At 43.1% G+C, this 17,050-nt stretch overlaps 1 protein-coding gene across 1 annotated transcript in view; it reads left to right on the top strand.

Annotated features, from left to right (window-relative positions):
• The window catches only part of STARD9 (StAR related lipid transfer domain containing 9), a 165,493-nt gene that overhangs the window by 96,844 nt on the left and 51,599 nt on the right, over positions 1-17,050 (top strand). The window contains exons 10-20 of the mRNA XM_066276929.1: positions 3,289-3,356; positions 4,486-4,583; positions 4,997-5,203; positions 5,389-5,486; positions 7,564-7,641; positions 8,051-8,122; positions 8,433-8,612; positions 14,510-14,561; positions 14,902-15,039; positions 15,769-15,851; positions 16,002-16,105. Coding sequence (XP_066133026.1) covers positions 3,289-3,356; positions 4,486-4,583; positions 4,997-5,203; positions 5,389-5,486; positions 7,564-7,641; positions 8,051-8,122; positions 8,433-8,612; positions 14,510-14,561; positions 14,902-15,039; positions 15,769-15,851; positions 16,002-16,105 — 1,178 coding nt within the window. The remainder of the gene's footprint in view (positions 1-3,288; positions 3,357-4,485; positions 4,584-4,996; positions 5,204-5,388; positions 5,487-7,563; positions 7,642-8,050; positions 8,123-8,432; positions 8,613-14,509; positions 14,562-14,901; positions 15,040-15,768; positions 15,852-16,001; positions 16,106-17,050) is intronic.

Here is a 17,050-nt window from a genome sequence, read left to right as displayed (position 1 = left end):
GGGGCTTCAGCTTAAGCCAGTGACCTTGGGCTGAAAGCCAGCAACCATGGGGTCATGTCTGTGATCCTACATTCAAGCCAGTTACCCTGCACTCAAACTGGTGAGCCTGTAGTCAAGAAGGGTGAGCCCGCACTGAAGCCCGCAACCTTGAGGCTTCAAACCTAGATCCCATCTATTTAACACTTATTTCCAAGTGCATATAGAATATTCTCCAAGATAAACCATATACGGCGTAAAGCTAAAGTAATCAAGGTCATGTGGCCTTAACATTAACATAGATAAGTAGATCAATAGAACAGAACAGTTCTAATAGTTCAAAATAGACCCACACATATATAGACAACTGATTTTTTAAAAGTTGTAAAGGCAATTCAATAGAGAATGTCTCGTGTATTTTTTGTTTGTTTGTTTTTTCTTTTCATTTTTTTTTTTCTTCATTTTTCTGAAGCTGGAAACAGGGAGAGACAGTCAGACAGACTCCCGCATGCGCCCGACCGGGATCCACCCGCACGCCCACCAGGGGCGATGCTCTGCCCACCAGGGGGGCGATGCTCTGCCCCTCCGGGGCGTCGCCATGTTGCGACCAGAGCCACTCTAGCGCCTGGGGCAGAGGCCACAGAGCCATCCCCAGCGCCCGGGCCATCTTTGCTCCAATGGAGCCTTGGCTGCGGGAGGGGAAGAGAGAGACAGAGAGGAAAGCGCGGCGGAGGGGTGGAGAAGCAAATGGGTGCTTCTCCTGTGTGCCCTGGCCGGGAATCGAACCCGGGTCCTCCGCACGCTAGGCCGACGCTCTACCGCTGAGCCAACCGGCCAGGGCTCGTTCTTTTTTTAACAAATAATAGTAGAATAACTGGATATTCATATGTTGAAAACTAAAAATGACAAGTTTGATTGATACCTTGCACTTTTATCTAAAAATTAAACTCAAACTGGATCATAGACATAAATGTAAAACTGAAACTATTAAACTTGTAGAAGATAACATACAAGAACCTTTGTGACCTTCGATTGGGTCAAGTTTTTCTTTTTTTTAAGATATGACTAACAATGCAAATTGAGCAAAAGAACAAGTTGAAATTTGTAAGTGCTCAAATTTAACACTTCTGTTCTTTGAAAGACACTATTAGGGAATAAAAAGAAAAGCCACAGATTGGAAGAATGTGTAGTATTTGTAAAACATCCATTTGATATCCAGAATATATAAAGAACTCTCCAAACTCAGTAAGTAAACAACTCAATCGGCAAAAATTTTGAACCAACACTTCATTAAAGAAAATATGCAGATGGCAATTAAGCTCTTGAAAAAATGCCCAACATCATTAATTATTAGGAGATGCAAATTAAAACCAAAAGGGATATCACTACTCACCTTTTAAAGTGGCTGTAATTAAAAAGAGTGATTATTCTAAATAGTGGCAAGATGTATAGGAGCTGGAGTTCTCATACATTATTTTACTGGTGGGAATGAAAAGTGACTTTTAAAAAGAGTCTAACAGTTTCTTTGAAAATTAAACATATACATACCATGTGATCCAGCTATTCCATTCCTAGGTATTTTCCCAAGGAAAAATTACGCACATATAAAGCCTTGTACACAGCCCTGGCTTGATAGCTCTGTTGGTTAGAGCATTGTTCCAATATGTGAACAAAAACTTGTACACAAATTTTAAAATATTTATATTTGTATTTGCAGAAAATATATTTTGTAATTAATTATAAATTTTTTTTTGTAATTCAGAACTGAAAACAACCCAAATGTCCATCAAGTGGGTAATGGGTAAACAAACCGTGCAATGAAATACTACTCAGCATGAGTGAACTACTGATACACACCTCTAAATGTATGAGTCCAAAGATATTTTTGCACAGTGAAAGAAGCCAGACATTGTAAATTCTATTTATTTTTTTAGTGCATGCACGTGTGTGCCAGACAGAGACAGACAGGAATAGAGAGAGATGAGAAGCATTAATTCATAATGCAGCACTTAGTTGTTCATTGATTACTTCTCGTATGTGCCTTGACTGGGGGGCTCCAGCTGAGCCAGTGACGCCTTGCTCAAGCCAGCATCCTTAGGCTTCAAGCCAGCATCCTTTGGGCTCAAGCCAGCAACTATGGGGTCATGTCTATGATCCCACCCTCAAACTGGCAACCCTGCGCTCAGGCTGGTGAACTTGTGCTTAAACCAGATGAGCCCGTGCTTAAGTTGGTGACCTTGGGGTTTTGAACTTGGATCCTCAGTATCCCATGTCAAAACTCTATCTACTGTGTCACCACCTGGTCAGGATGTATGATTTTATTTATATGAAATATCCTGAGAAGACAAATTTACAAAGATAAATTTGATGGATGTGTGGTTGGTTGCCTAGGGCTGGGGTTGGGAACGGAGACTGATTACAAACACACTTGAGGGAAGTTGGAGAATATTTTAAAGCTGAATTTTGGTGATGCATGTACATCTTTAAAGCACACAACAACAAAAACCTGCATTGAATTTAAGGAAAAAAAGGAAAAGTAGTTTTGCTCTTGAGGGCTGGGCTGTATGTTCCTGGATGGAATATAGTGAGGCAGAGTGCTTGCCCTAGCCCAGCAATTTTCAACCCGTGAGTCGTGGCATTCGTACTGGTGTGCTGCAAGAATTTTAAAAAATGAAATACCTGACTGTTTAGTCAGGGGCACTGCCCTGTTTTTCCTTAGGTTGATAAATTTAAAAAATGACACAGCCAACACAACAGTAGCCATCTGGTGTAAATGAATTAAAATTACATTTTTTTTGCCAGATTGGCAAAAAATATATTTTTTGGTCTGCTACAGAATTCTAGTAATTAGTTTATGTATGCCATAAGATGAAGAAGGTTGAAAATTACTGGCAGCCAGTTAACATGATGTGTCTCAGTTTAACAAAAGAGACAAACCAAACTTTCATCTGGGCCCCTACCTGTTGTGAGAGTCAGAATCCCTTGGAGAAGAACATTTGCCTGTTAAATTTTACTAAAATTCTTGGTGCCCCTGAAAATTGTGCTTGGTGCCCCTGAAAATTGTGCTCAGAGGACTTTGTAGGAGATTTACCCAGTTTTTCTGTGAAAGTCCTCATTTTTAGTGAAGTAAGGACCCAGGGCTTGCTTACTCTATCAAATATTGAGATCTAATCCGGCATTTTGAATACAGGTTTTTTTTTTTTTAATGTGTTGGCTAAGAATCCAAAGTATCACCTTGGTTAGAAGGGTGTCTAAGGGGGAGGAAAACATATTGTTCCAAATGACAAGCTTTAAATGTGTTCTCTACCTTAGGCAGTTTTGGAGAACAACCTTCCCTCTGAAATTACCAGCAAGATCAACCTTGTGGACCTAGCAGGCAGGTAATTAGGATTTCAAAGCCAAGAGGAAACTCCCTTGGCAGTAATCTTGTTCTTGCCCATTATATAGGGAATAAACTTGTTTCAACCTTCTTCGTATTTTAATAATCCTGAGAAAATTACAAAAGAAACAAATTCTTTGAATGTTAAGAAATTATAACTTCTATGAGCTGGAAAGTTATATGTCAGGGGTTTGCAATCTTAGCTCTCCATTAAAATCACCTGGGACCTTTTAAAATTCGCAGTGTCTAGGCTGTACCTTAGACCAAATAAAGCAGATTATCAGTGGTCTGGGAGAGTGCAAGCATCAGTAGTTTTAAAAGCAGCCCAGTGATTCCAATGTATAGTCAAAATCGAAAACCACTGCTCTAAGAAGAGGTAAGTGAGTTAGTTTACTTTTTTCTTTTGACTTAGTATTGATTTTATGCAGCTCTGTGCATTACTAAAAACTTAAAAAAATATATTGTGGCATTGAGGAGAAGGTACTCCCTTTTTAGTATTATAAGGAAGCATGAATTTTAGTCACATACTTAGAAGAAAGTCTTGGGGATAATGTCACAAAAAAATAAGGAAATTTTCTTATTTTAAAACTGCTGAATAATAAATATGGTACAGCATTCCCTTAAAAACTAAGAGCTTATCTGGAATAAAGTATATTGACTAATTAGGAGTGTAAATTTTGAATATTTCCCATTTTCTTGAATTTGGGACAATTGACAGTTGATAATACAGATACTATGATGGAGGAAAATCTCTCTTTGGGTGATGGGTATGCAACAGAACTGAATGACCTGGACATGTTTTCTTTGAATATATGTACCCTGATTTATTGATGTCACCCCATTAAAATAAAAATTTATTTATATAAAAAAAGTCAAATCCCCCCCCCAAAAAGAGCCATTAATATTTGAAATAAAACAATAAAGGTAGAGGGGAAGTGACTATACCAAAAAGCTGTGCTAATTATAATTATTATAAATGAGTATTACATTTAGCTAAAAGTACTCTGTCAGCCAAAATAAAAATAATTTTGAGTCTTTTACATGATGTACCACATAATGGATAGTGTCTTTGAGCAGTATTATAAGAATAGTGTTATCTTGTTTGTTTTTGTTTTTATTGACTGTTTTAGTGAAAGAGCGGACCCCAGTTATTGTAAGGACCGGATTACTGAAGGAGCTAATATCAACAAGTCTCTTGTGACTCTAGGAATTGTCATCTCCACTTTAGGTATTTGACTGATAGACTGGATCATCAGAGTGGGAGGGAGACTTTGGAGACTAACTCATGTATTTTCATTTTGTCAAAATGGGGTAGATACAAGGTTTGTTGTTTTTATGTAGTTACCTGCCGGTTTGGGGCATAAAAAATATATATGTTCTGTTGTTTAGAACACCACATGGCCATCATCCCTGTACTCTTATTTCAGAAAGAAAGGATACTGAAAAATTGTGTGGCTCAAATACTCCATGTCATGAGTCCAAACTCTAATTCAGGGCTCAAATTTAAAGCATTCTATTGTATGCAGAAAGGGATTAGGAAGTGTGGTACTTAAATCTGTGCTCCCCAACCATTGTTTTCTGTTAATGAATTTGCTTCAGAATTCATTTTTTCTTCCACATTTATTTATTTTGTCTTTTAAGCCCGGAACTCTCAAGTATTCAGCTGCCAGAGCTTCAACAGTGTAACCTCCCCTGGTGGCGACAGTGGGATTCCTAGTTCTTCTTCTGGCACCAGTAGTGGAGGGGGACCCTCCCGGAGGCAGTTGTACATCCCATACCGGGACTCTGTGTTGACCTGGCTGCTGAAGGATAGCCTTGGAGGCAACTCCAAAACCATCATGGTTGCCAGTGAGTGGGATGCTGGGGCTGGTTCTGTGTTGGGACTGATACTGTGCCTCAGAGAAAGGGCTATGACAGTGTTATTTCATCAAGGTTCTCCAATACAGCACGGACAGTACCAGCAAGGCAAGTGGTTATGAGCTGGGTCAGAGGGCTTTGGGTTTTTTTTTTTTAACTTTCTCCTTGTACCTCAGCTGTGTCTCCTGCACATACTAGCTACAATGAGACCATGAGCACATTGAGATATGCATCAAATGCCAAGAACATCATCAACAAGCCACGGGTAAATGAGGTGAGACCTTAATCTGAAATACTGGTCTGTTACACTTCACATAAGTTCTCCTTTCTTATTCCTCTCATTGATGTCTATCTTTTTGTTCTCACCCCAACTTTCTAAACTTGTTTTCCAAATGATAAGGGGGTGAAATTTTTTTCTAGTGTTATATTATTTTCTCATATCTCTGCTGACTTCATTTATAATCTTTTATGAATAATTTAGTTTAGATATTTTCCAAAGACTATTCCTCTTAACATCCCTAGTGTACCATTGTCACTCTAAGAAAGATCATTTAAAAGTTTCTGTTCTGTCTTTAATAATTTTATTTTGAGTTTATATTGATGTTTGCTTGTATTTTTTTCCTAATGCAAATTGTAGTTACATCTCTGTTTTGGGTTAAAAGGGGCATCTAATAAATTTATTAGTTTTGAAAGATGAATAATAGAATATTCCAAAAATTTCTTATATGCTTTTTTGCAATTTCAGTGAAGGATTCCAGGGCAGGGAATACAAACTGGTGGCTAGACAGATCTAGCCTATCTATGAACTATTTTTTTTTTTTTTTTTGTATTTTTCTGAAGCTGGAAATGGGGAGAGACAGTCAGACAGACTCCCGCATGCTCCCGACTGGGATCTACCCAGCACGTCCACCAGGGGCGACACTCTGCCCACCAGGGGGCGATGCTCTGCCCCTCTGGGGCGTCGCTCTTTTGCGAGGGGCAGAGGCCAAGGAGCCATCCCCAGCGCCCGGGCCATCTTTGCTCCAATGGAGCCTTGGCTGCGGGAGAGGAAGAGAAAGACAGAGAGGAAGGAGGGGGGGTGGAGAAGCAAATGGGCGCTTCTCCTGTGTGCCCTGGCCGGGAATCGAACCCGGGTCCCCCGCATGCCAGGCCGACGCTCTACTGCTGAGCCAACTGGCCAGGGTATGAACTATTTTAAAAGGCAATATATTTAGACAGGTACCAAGTTTAGTCCCAGTACAGAAAGATCAGCACCTACTATCTGTACATGCCCTGGCATTTGTGTTACCTGACCTCCTTCTCTAAGACAGTGATTCTCAAACTTTAGTGTGTTTAAGAATCTCCTGGAGGATTTATTAAACCATAGCTGGGCCCCAGCCCTCAAGAGTTTGTGATTTAGTGGCCCTGGCTGGTGGCACAGTGGATAGAGTAATGCCCCAGAATACCATAGTTGCTGGTTTAATGCCGGGGTCACCAATGCAATCTTAAAGGCATTGGTGCATTCCCAAGGGCTCCTCCGGCTAGACCCCCAAGGTCACTAGTTTGTGCCCTTGTCAGGGCACATATGAGAGGCAATCAATGGCACAATTAAGTGAACAACAAGTTGATGGTTCTTTCTCTCCCCACCCCCTTTCTCTCTTTCTCTTTCTCCCCCTCTCCCCTTCCCTTCTCTCTCTCAAAAAAAAAAAAAAAAAAAAAAAAAAGAGAGAGAGAGAGTTTCTGATTTAGTGCTGGGTAGGGACAGAATTTGTATTTCTAACAAATTCTTAGTTCTGGGACCACATTTTTTTTTTTTTTTCATTTTTTTTTTTTTTTTTCATTTTTTCATTTTTCTGAAGCTGGAAACGGGGAGAGACAGTCAGACAGACTCCCGCATGCGCCCGACCGGGATCCACCCGGCACGCCCACCAGGGGCGACGCTCTGCCCACCAGGGGGCGATGCTCTGCCCATCCTGGGCGTCGCCATATCGCGACCAGAGCCACTCCAGCGCCTGAGGCAGAGGCCACAGAGCCATCCCCAGCGCCCGGGCCATCTCCACTCCAATGGAGCCCCGGCTGCGGGAGGGGAAGAGAGAGACAGAGAGGAAAGCGCGGCGGAGGGGTGGAGAAGCAAATGGGCGCCTCTCCTGTGTGCCCTGGCCGGGAATCGAACCCGGGTCCTCCGCACGCTAGGCCGACGCTCTACCGCTGAGCCAACCGGCCAGGGCCTGGGACCACATTTTTAAAGAAAACTGCCCCAGAAGGTACTCCAAAGAAGTAACCTGCTTCTTCCAGGCTAATTGCATGTAGTATTTCATAGGTATTTGGGGGCCTGATATCAGTTAGTGGTGACTGAGTTCTCTGTGTTTCAGGATGCAAATGTAAAGTTGATCAGAGAACTCAGGGAAGAGATTAGAAGACTGAAAGCCATGCTGCTGAGCTTTGAACTGGTATGCGTGCAGTCAGAACATGTGTGTATACAAGAGCCCCTTCTGCGTAGAATCTGAGCTCTGTTTCATTGTGTTCTCAATTAAGTGACACCTGTGGAGCAGGGGCAGGTGCAAAAACAGGATGGGAATTATTCTGATTACCTATGTAGTTTCAGATGGGGTGGACATCCTCTCTATCATCTCTGTTGTCTAGGGCATTTGCCTGAATGGCCCTTATTCTATGTGTGGGCAGATATGGGGAATAGGACCCTCTAGAATAATTTCTTTGAATTCACCTTCTTTGTGTCAGTCTGAGTCAAAATATTTAAGGTTCTAATTTTAACGATAAAGCCTTTCCCTTATTTGCACCTTACTTTCCCTTACAAGAGTAAGGTTGGGGCCCACGAAACACATCTCTCTCTTTGTGCAGAGAAACTTCAATTCATTGAATGAGGAGAAGGATGGAAATCTGAAGGAGTTGGTTCTCCAGAATGAATTCAAGGTGGGTGTGTGAGGTGGACCCAGTTGTGCTTTTCATCACCCTGGGAGAAGATCTGATCTCCTTCAGTGATGCCTGGGCCAGGGCTGCTCCCTTGTCAGGACAGAGAGGTTCTGTCTAATTTAGAGACAACTTTTGTCTCCATTGAGCCTTGAATGGGAGATTGATTTGTCTAAAGGGCTGGTGACTAGCTTTCTGACTTTGTTTTGTTCTCTCAAAGATTTATGATAACTCTCTTTGGATAGTGATAATAGAATAGAAAATAAAAGTCTGCTTCCCATGCCGAGTGTCTGAAACCACCTCCTCTATGCAGATAGACCAGCTGACTAAAGACTGGACCCAGAAGTGGAATGAGTGGAAGACCCTCTTGGAACATTGCAGAGTTGACATCAACAGGAGGAAGGCTAGAGTTGTCATTGACTCCAGCCTGCCACACCTGATGGCCTTGGAGGACGATGTGCTCAGCACAGGTGTTGTACTCTATTACCTCAAGGTGAGTGCAATTGCATTCCCTCCCTTCCTGTGCTACTGGTCCCAGAGGTCAAGGAGGGAAACGCTAGGGGTAGCAGCTGTGTATCTGTGAATTGAGACAGATGCCACAGAGCAGCCTCAGGTTTGCCCTCAGGAAACTGGGCTAGCCAACCAATTGTAACCTGTTTGGCTTCTGTATGAATAGAGCAGAAAACTGAAAATTAGAGCAATCATTTAATGTTTTTTAGCTGTTGCTACTGTTGCTCTTATATAATTTACTTTTGTTCTCTGAGCCTTAATTTTCTCATTTGAAAATAAGAATTTTACTGCTTGTATTCCTATTATGGCTTCTTGAAACACAGGAATGCAGGCATGGAGGTGAAATCCTAACCTTAAAATACCACCGGTGCCCCTGAGCCCTGCATACGCAGGCTGCTCACAGGTGGCTAAAGGGCAAATCAAGATCTGAAAGTTTTTTCGCCTGACCAGGAGATGGCGCAGTGGATAGAGCGTCGGACTGGGATGTGGAAGGACCCAGGTTCGAGACCCCGAGGTCGCCAGCTTGAGTGCAGACTCATCTGGTTTGAGCAAAGCTCACCAGCTTGGATCCAAGGTCGCTAGCTCAAGCAAGGGGTTACTCGGTCTGCTGAAGGCCGCGGTCAAGGCACATATGAGAAAGCAATCAATGAACAACTAAGGTGTTGCAACGCGCAATGAAAAACTAATGATTGATGCTTCTCATCTCTCTCCGTTCCTGTCTGTCTGTCCCTGTCTATCCCTCTCATCCCTCTCTCTGATTCACTCACTGTCTCTGTAAAAAATAAATAAATAAATAAATAAATAAATAAATAAAAAGATCTGAAAGGTTTTTTCGATACATCCCCATTTCTTACAACCCCCAAATCAACAAAACATGTACTCCTCCTAATTCTCCTTTTCTAGGTTTACTTGGGGAAGAAGAAAGGAGAAAGACATAGATACAGGAAGCTTAGAGGAAAGCATGAGATTGAGTCCAAAGAGCTGGTGAGGCGGGAGGCGGGGCGGAGGGTTGTCATTGCAGCAGCATGACATTGAGCCACCTAGAAGAAAATAGAATGAAATTGAAGCCTTTCACAAGGGACCCAGCTCATTTGGTCCTTTGTCACCTGGAGGCCAGGTCCTCATTTCTAAATGAAGCAGTTTGAGGGTTAGTGACCCATGAGAGAGAGAATCTTATATCCTGCCCTCATTAAAAATGGCCTGCTGGGCCCTGGCCGGTTGGCTCAGCGGTAGAGCGTCGGCCTAGCGTGCGGAGGACCCGGGTTCGATTCCCGGCCAGGGCACACAGGAGAAGCGCCCATTTGCTTCTCCACCCCTCCGCCGCGCTTTCCCTCTCTGTCTCTCTCTTCCCCTCCCGCAGCCAAGGCTCCATTGGAGCAAAGATGGCCCGGGCGCTGGGGATGGCTCTGTGGCCTCTGCCCCAGGCGCTAGAGTGGCTCTGGTCGCAACATGGCGACGCCCAGGATGGGCAGAGCATCGCCCCCTGGTGGGCAGAGCGCCGCCCCTGGTGGGCGTGCCGGGTGGATCCCGGTCGGGCGCATGCGGGAGTCTGTCAGACTGTCTCTCCCTGTTTCCAGCTTCAGAAAAATGAAAAAAAAAAAAAAAAAAAATGGCCTGCTGTGCCTGACTAGGCGGTGGCGCAGTGGATAGAGCGTCAGACTGGGATGCGGAGGACCCAGGTTTGAGACCCCAAGGTTGCCAGTTTGAGCGCGGGCTCATCTGGTTTGAGCAAAAGCTCACCAGCTTGGACCCAAGGTCGCTGGCACGAGCAAGGGGTCACTCAGTCTGCTGAAGGCCCACAGTCAAGGCACATATGAGAAAGCAATCAATGAACAACTAAGGTGTCACAACGAAAAACTAATAATTGATGCTTCTCATCTCTCTCCTTTTCTGTCTGTCCCTATCTATCCCTCTCTCTGTCCCTGTAAAAAAAAAAAAAAAAAAAAAAATTGGCCTGCTGTAGGTCAGTTTCTGTGGGTGGCAGAATATACTTTATGTGGCCCAAATCCCTGTGCTTACTGAAAATCCAATCTTTATTCTCATAACTGTCCCCAGCTGACATTTAAAAAAGAACAGAGTTTATGGGGAATATGTAATGCTGCTATTATCCCTGGAGAAATTAGACTCCTAATGCTGCAGTGCATATGGTAGTGAGATGTTAGCAAAGGTTATCATATTTAGAAAGTCTCTGTTCTTAGGATAAGCCCTGAGAGAGTTGTCAGAGACTGAGCCTCTCAGAAGGAAAGTTAAAATATCTTGTTTTCTGATATACAGAGTATAAATTATCTCAGTGAAAATGCTTCAGGCAAAAGGGACTATAACCTGCCTGACCTGGTGGTGGCACAGTGGATAGAGCGTCGGACTGGGATGTAGAAGGACCCAGGTTCGAGACCCTGAGCTCGCCAGCTTGAGTGCAGGCTCATCTGGTTTGAGCGAGGCTCACCAGTTTGGACCCAAGGTCGCTGGCTCCAGCAAGGGGTTGCTCGGTCTGCTGAAGGCCCGCGGTCAAGGCACATGTGAGAAAGCAATCAATGAACAACTAAGGTGTTGCAATGCTCACTGAAAAACTAATGATTGATGCTTCTCATCTCTCTCCATCCCTGTCTATCCCTCTCTCTGACTCACTCTCTGTCTCTGTAAAAAATAAATAAATAAAATTAAAAAAAAAAAAAAGGGACTATAACCTTAATAATAGATCTAAATACCAAAGGCTGTGGATTCTTCTATTAGAACCACAGGGAGAAACCAGGTGGATTAAAATGGTCAGTATTTTAGTAGAACTGATCTGAAATATTGATTGCATGTGGAGTGACAGATGAAGCTGGAAGTCAAGTGGTAGAGCTTGGGGTAGCAGCAAAGGTTTAAAGAATGTGACCATGAGATTGAATTGTAGACAGGAGCCATGCGATGGCCTCACTTGAATGTGGGTATGCTGGTTTTCCTTGCTGAGTCAGTGCACACCCTGGGCAGCACTCCCTGCTTGGTGCATTTCCAGTGATTCTGGGGGTTGGGGTTCCAGTAGTGCTAATCCTGACATTTCTGCATTTTAGGTACCCATTTTTCCCTTTTATTTACACTCTACTTTGGGTAATAGTATAACAGTAATCGCTCAGATTCTGTTTTGTTTGTTTTTGCTTTGCTGAGGTTACAGATCTGGAACTAGTCCCTAGGAATGCCCTGGAAGCTGTTTTCCCTTAGGCCACCTCGGGAGGAGCCTTGGGTGGGAAACGGGCATGAGGGAAGGATGTGTAGAGCACAGGTTACTGATATCCTGGACTCATCTTCATAAGTGCCTCTGTGCTGCTCACCGTCCCCACATAAACAGGGCAGCAAGCACAGGTGCAAGTTCAATCCTTTTAAACGGATGCCATCATATTTTTTGATAGTTTCTGCCCTGCAGGTCTGGAAGTTGTTCTGTGCTGTGGCCTTTATCCTTTGGGGAGGAATGTGCCTAGTTTTCAGGGCTGACCCTGAACCCACATGAGGGGGTCTTGACCCCTTTCCCTTGAATCTGTTGGGCAGTGTTTGGAGGCCAGTATCCATTGGCTTGTGTGATCCTCAGTGGCTGAGCAGAAAAGGTTGGGCTGTGGCTGTTTGTGGTTGTGCATGTAGAGTGGGGCACACAGCCTTATTCATCACTCCTAGGAGTCTTCCTTCACACGAGCTATTTTGGGGGACTGCAGGGACCACCCCTCTGGCTGCTAACTGTGAAGCCTAGTACAGAACTCTCTGGTCACTTTGAAAATCCCAGTTATTGGGGATGGGGAGGTATGGTGTGCTAAGGTTTGAAAAGCACAGGCTCAGGACCCAGAGAGACCTGAATTCTAGCCAGAGCTTTCCTGTTTAGTTTGTGGGTTCCCTGGGCAAGTTATCTCCTATCAGCTTCAGATTCCTTATTTATAAAAGGGGAACAATAATACCTATATTTTGGGTTGTTAAAGGATTAAATAAGAGATGTCTATAAAGCACTCAGAGCAGTGCCTAGGCCAGCGGTTCTCAAAGAGTGCCAGGGCGCACTGGTGCACCCTAGAAGATTTTCAGGTGCACCCTATGGTATTCCAGAGAAATATATGCCTTTTGGGGACCAACAGGGTTTTTGGAGTTTAGATTTTTGGGGGACAGAGGTGTGGGGAATTGGCTGTAAGCTGATAGTCTGCCCAACCTTCCACCTCACTTGCCTGATTAGGTTGCAAAAGGCTGTTAAGCTGTGGTGCTGGATTGTTTACACTACCCCCATGTTCTCCGGAAAGACTGGAGGCAAGTTTCTTCTATCCTTTGTTTGGTGTCAAGTTAAAATGATATGTATGGTGGGGGTTTCCTGCACTCAACACAATTAAGAGTAAAAAGAGAGGAATTCTACAATGTATTGATGAGGAATTGAGACTTTGCCTTTCTAATGTATGCCCAAACATTGAAGAAATCGCTAGGACACATCAGGCTCATGTTTTTCATACACAAGAATGAAAAAACTTAATGAATTTACTAAATCTTACTAAGACTGTATCTATATACATAAAAAGATAACTTTTTTGTCACTTTTTTATTTTTTAACCCCTCTTATGAATTCTAAAAAGCATAACTAAAAAAAAGTTTTTTTAATGTCAAAATAAATTTAATTTTGTTGTATTTTGTTTAATTACCATAAAAGCATGCTTGGACTTTATATTTTTTTCTTTAATATTTGACTTAATTATTATAACATATTTCTCATAAATTTGTATACTATAGTGTGCCTACAATTATTTGTAAGATTTTAAATGTGCCCTGACTTCAGAAAGTTTGAGAACCACTGGCCTAGGGTATAGTGAATGTTTATTCAATGGATGATAAATACATGTCTAAACACAGCATCTCTATTGCCATCTTCCTCAAACAGAGCTATGTGATGTGAATAGCCAAAATCAAAGGCCAGAATACTTTGTCTTCTAGTAACCTTGTGATTCATTTATACTAATCCTGTTCCTCCCTCCTCTTTATACTCTGTTCCAGTACTTTTTTATTCTAGATGTGCTTTTCTTCTATCCGTGCTTTATTCTTCTTACAGTCTGGGGTCTGTTAACTTCATCTGTGGACTAAGAAGGTAAAAATCCTTTGCTTCCATACACATTCATTGAATATGTGTTTCTCAGACTAACTGGACCAAACTTGTACCACACAAACCTTATACCCTAGGAAAAAGCTATACCTGTGCACCTACTTCTTCAGACTAAAGAATCTCTGATGGCCATGGATAGTCCATAACTTTAGACTATAGGAATTTGCCAACATTTGTTGTACTTTGTAAAGATCTGGTGCTGCGTTGTCACATATGTTTTGCCCCCACCTTCTCAGGGTCTTCCTGGCTGCAGAATGAGTGAATAGAGCAATCAGGACAGCCTAGAGCAGGGGTAGTCAACCTTTTTATACCTACTGCCCACTTCTGTATCTCTGTTAGTAGTAAAATTTTCTAACCGCCCACCAGTTCCACAGTAATGGTGATTTATAAAGTAGGAAAGTAACTTAACTTTATAAAATTTATAAAGCAGAGTTATAGCAAGTTAAAGCATATAATAATAATTACTTACCAAATACTTTATGTCGAATTTTCACTAAGTTTGGCAGAATAAATCTTTATAAAACAACTTACTATAGTTAAATCTATCTTTTTATTTATACTTTGGTTGCTCTGCTACCGCCCACCATGAAAGCTGGAATGCCCACTAGTGGGCGGTAGGGACCAGGTTGACTACCAGTGGCCTAGACCAAAGTTGATAAGTGGTGTGGAAAAAGCTGGGATGGGTGGGGAAAGACTGATAAGTAAACAGGTGGACTCTCCTTTGGGGGCAGGGCTTATATTCCTTTTTATTGTCATTTAAATGTTTCGGGTTTTTTTCCCTTTAGGAGGGGATAACAAAAATAGGAAGGATTGACTCAGAACAGGAACAGGATATTGGTAAGTGACAGAGCATATGGTCTGACACTTTGTGGCAGGTATTCATGCCTGACATGTTTCTTCAGAGGAACCTGATGGTGCTCTGGCAGGAAAGGATCTTTGAAATCCTAAGGGGCTGCTCCTTTTGCTTTTAGCTTGTGGGACTGCAGCTGTGTGTCTGAACATGATAGGGGACTCACAAATGGGAGGATCTAGGTCTGGATGGTTTCAGGTGGTGGCTCTTTCTCGCTTGTCCATGATATGAGCTCTTCCAGATGTGGGTTCTGATCTCATGGGAATAATGGAGGAGGTTTTTGCCTTGGCCATGCCTCTACCCAGGGAACCCTCACCTCTTCTGTAGTCCTGCAGGGTCAGTGGATTGAGAGAGACCACTGCACTATCACCAGCACCTGTGGGGTTGTTGTTCTGAGGCCTGCTCAGGGGGCCCACTGCACAGTCAATGGCCGGGAGGTCACTGCTTCCTGCCGTCTGACCCAAGGTAAGACTGTCTACAGCTCTATTTATGCTGGGATGAATGATAGACCAGCTCCATTCTCATGAGCCAGGCCCTGTGAAGCAGCCTTTAGAGATGGAATACCCAGTCTCTACACCAGGAGATCTGAAGATTTCCTAGTATATAATCTTCTTCCCATTAACAAAGTAGCCCTAATTCAGGGCCCCAGAATGGAGAACAACTCTGAAATATTTGTCCCTGTGTTTGTTAGTTCTGTGTCCTTGGGAATGTCTCCGAGCCTCAATTTCTTCATCTGTAAAATGGAGATAATAATAGGATTGAATTATTATTATTATGCAGGAGATGTGAGAATTGAATAAGCTAAACCCATGTGATGTTGTTCTTAACAGTGCTCCGGCACATAGTAAATGTTCATTGTCATTATTAGTAACTGTTACTGTTAATCTATTCAAATTCTATCTGTCCTTTGAAGCTGAACTTGCATTCCCCCTTTTCCATGAAGTGTCCCTGACTATTCCACCTGGAACTCATTTTACTTCCTCTTGGGGTATCAGACTCTTCCTGTCATTTCATTAGCTTGATACATATCCTGTGCAGTATCCAGTGAATACATATCTTATTGACTCAGCTAAATTATTCACTAACTGAGGGCAGGACTTCTGTCTCACAGAACAGTACCCTGAATACCCTGCATGCAGTGTGTAGTCAGAACAGGAGCTGTTGATTGAATTCTCATCTGTCTCTGTGCCACAGGGGCAGTCATAACCCTGGGGAAAGCACAGAAGTTCCGATTCAACCACCCAGCAGAGGCCGCTGTCCTGCGGCAGAGGAGGCAGGTTAGCACGCTGTGTTTTCGTTTTCTCTGTGTCTGCTGGCCTCCCTACTTCTCCCTTCTGAGTGGGGGAGTTTGTTTTGGTTCTCTTGGGAGGGTGGGGGGGGGGGAGGTTATTACTGCAGTTTCATTGTGTTTTCTTTCTTGTCCCCAGATTGGAGAGGCTGTTGGTGACAATGGCTCTTTGGAGTGGCTGAACTTGGATGGAGATGTCACTGCCTCCAGGTTGGGTCTCTGCCCTTTGCTTTGGAAGAAAAGGTGAGAAACAGCTGCCTATCTGCTATAGAACCTGCTAGTTTTTCTTCTTGGTCCATTACAACATGGAGCTAGGAGGAGATGAGTATAGCAGCTAAGGTCTGAATGAAGCTGGGTCTGAACCAACTTGGCAAGTAATTTGAAGATGCTGAGCTAGCTGCTCAGCTGATAGTGGCAGGGAAGTGGTCTTGGCCCTCATTTATTTCCTCTTTGGTATTGCAACTTTCTTCATCACTGAAGAAGTATAACATCTGTTGTTTCCTATGGTCGCTTTTCTCTGTCGACAAGATTTAAATGTGGTGTGTTTATAGATAGCTTTGATACAGATTCTGAACTTCTCTTCCTATATATCCTGCCTTTGTGTAAGCTCAGAACTAGGGCTTCCTCTGAATTTTTAAAGATATAATGGGTCTGAGAATCCTTTTTTCCTCAACCAAGGGTCCAGAACTATGTATAACAGGGACAAAGACTCCAAGTACAATGTGAAAATGTCTTTGGGTTCTGCCTTCTCACACCCACTTCACCAGCACTGTGACTCTGAAGCATGGAGTCAATGTATGCTTGGTAGCAACTACTTTTCTTCTTCATAGTCATTCTTCAATTGTTTCTTCATAGAATTTCCTCCCTAGATCCAGATACTTGTAGGTTTGGTGCTGGCAACAGCAGTATCCTTCTATTCCCATAGGCAAAGTGGCTGCTGCCTTGGGGACTTCCTTTAGAAAAGGTCAGCAAGGGATTCGGTGCCTGTGAGACCAGTGTCAGCATTGTGAGCACAGAGCTTCTGGGAAGGTTATCATGGCCCTTGGTCCCCTGGTTCCTTCATAGGGCTCTAAACTGCTCTTTCCTCAGGCCAGGGCAATTTAATGGCAGCTGAAGATAGTTTGGATCTGACCTTGGTAATGAAGGATGTTGGGTACAGGAGCAGAGGTGCTCTGATGCAGGGAGCGT

This window comes from Saccopteryx bilineata, chromosome 4 (genome assembly GCF_036850765.1).
Source record: "Saccopteryx bilineata isolate mSacBil1 chromosome 4, mSacBil1_pri_phased_curated, whole genome shotgun sequence".
In the NCBI taxonomy this organism is placed as follows: Eukaryota; Metazoa; Chordata; class Mammalia; order Chiroptera; family Emballonuridae; genus Saccopteryx; species Saccopteryx bilineata.
Note: the sequence above shows the minus strand (reverse complement) of the source record. Positions and strands in the feature narration are given on the sequence as shown.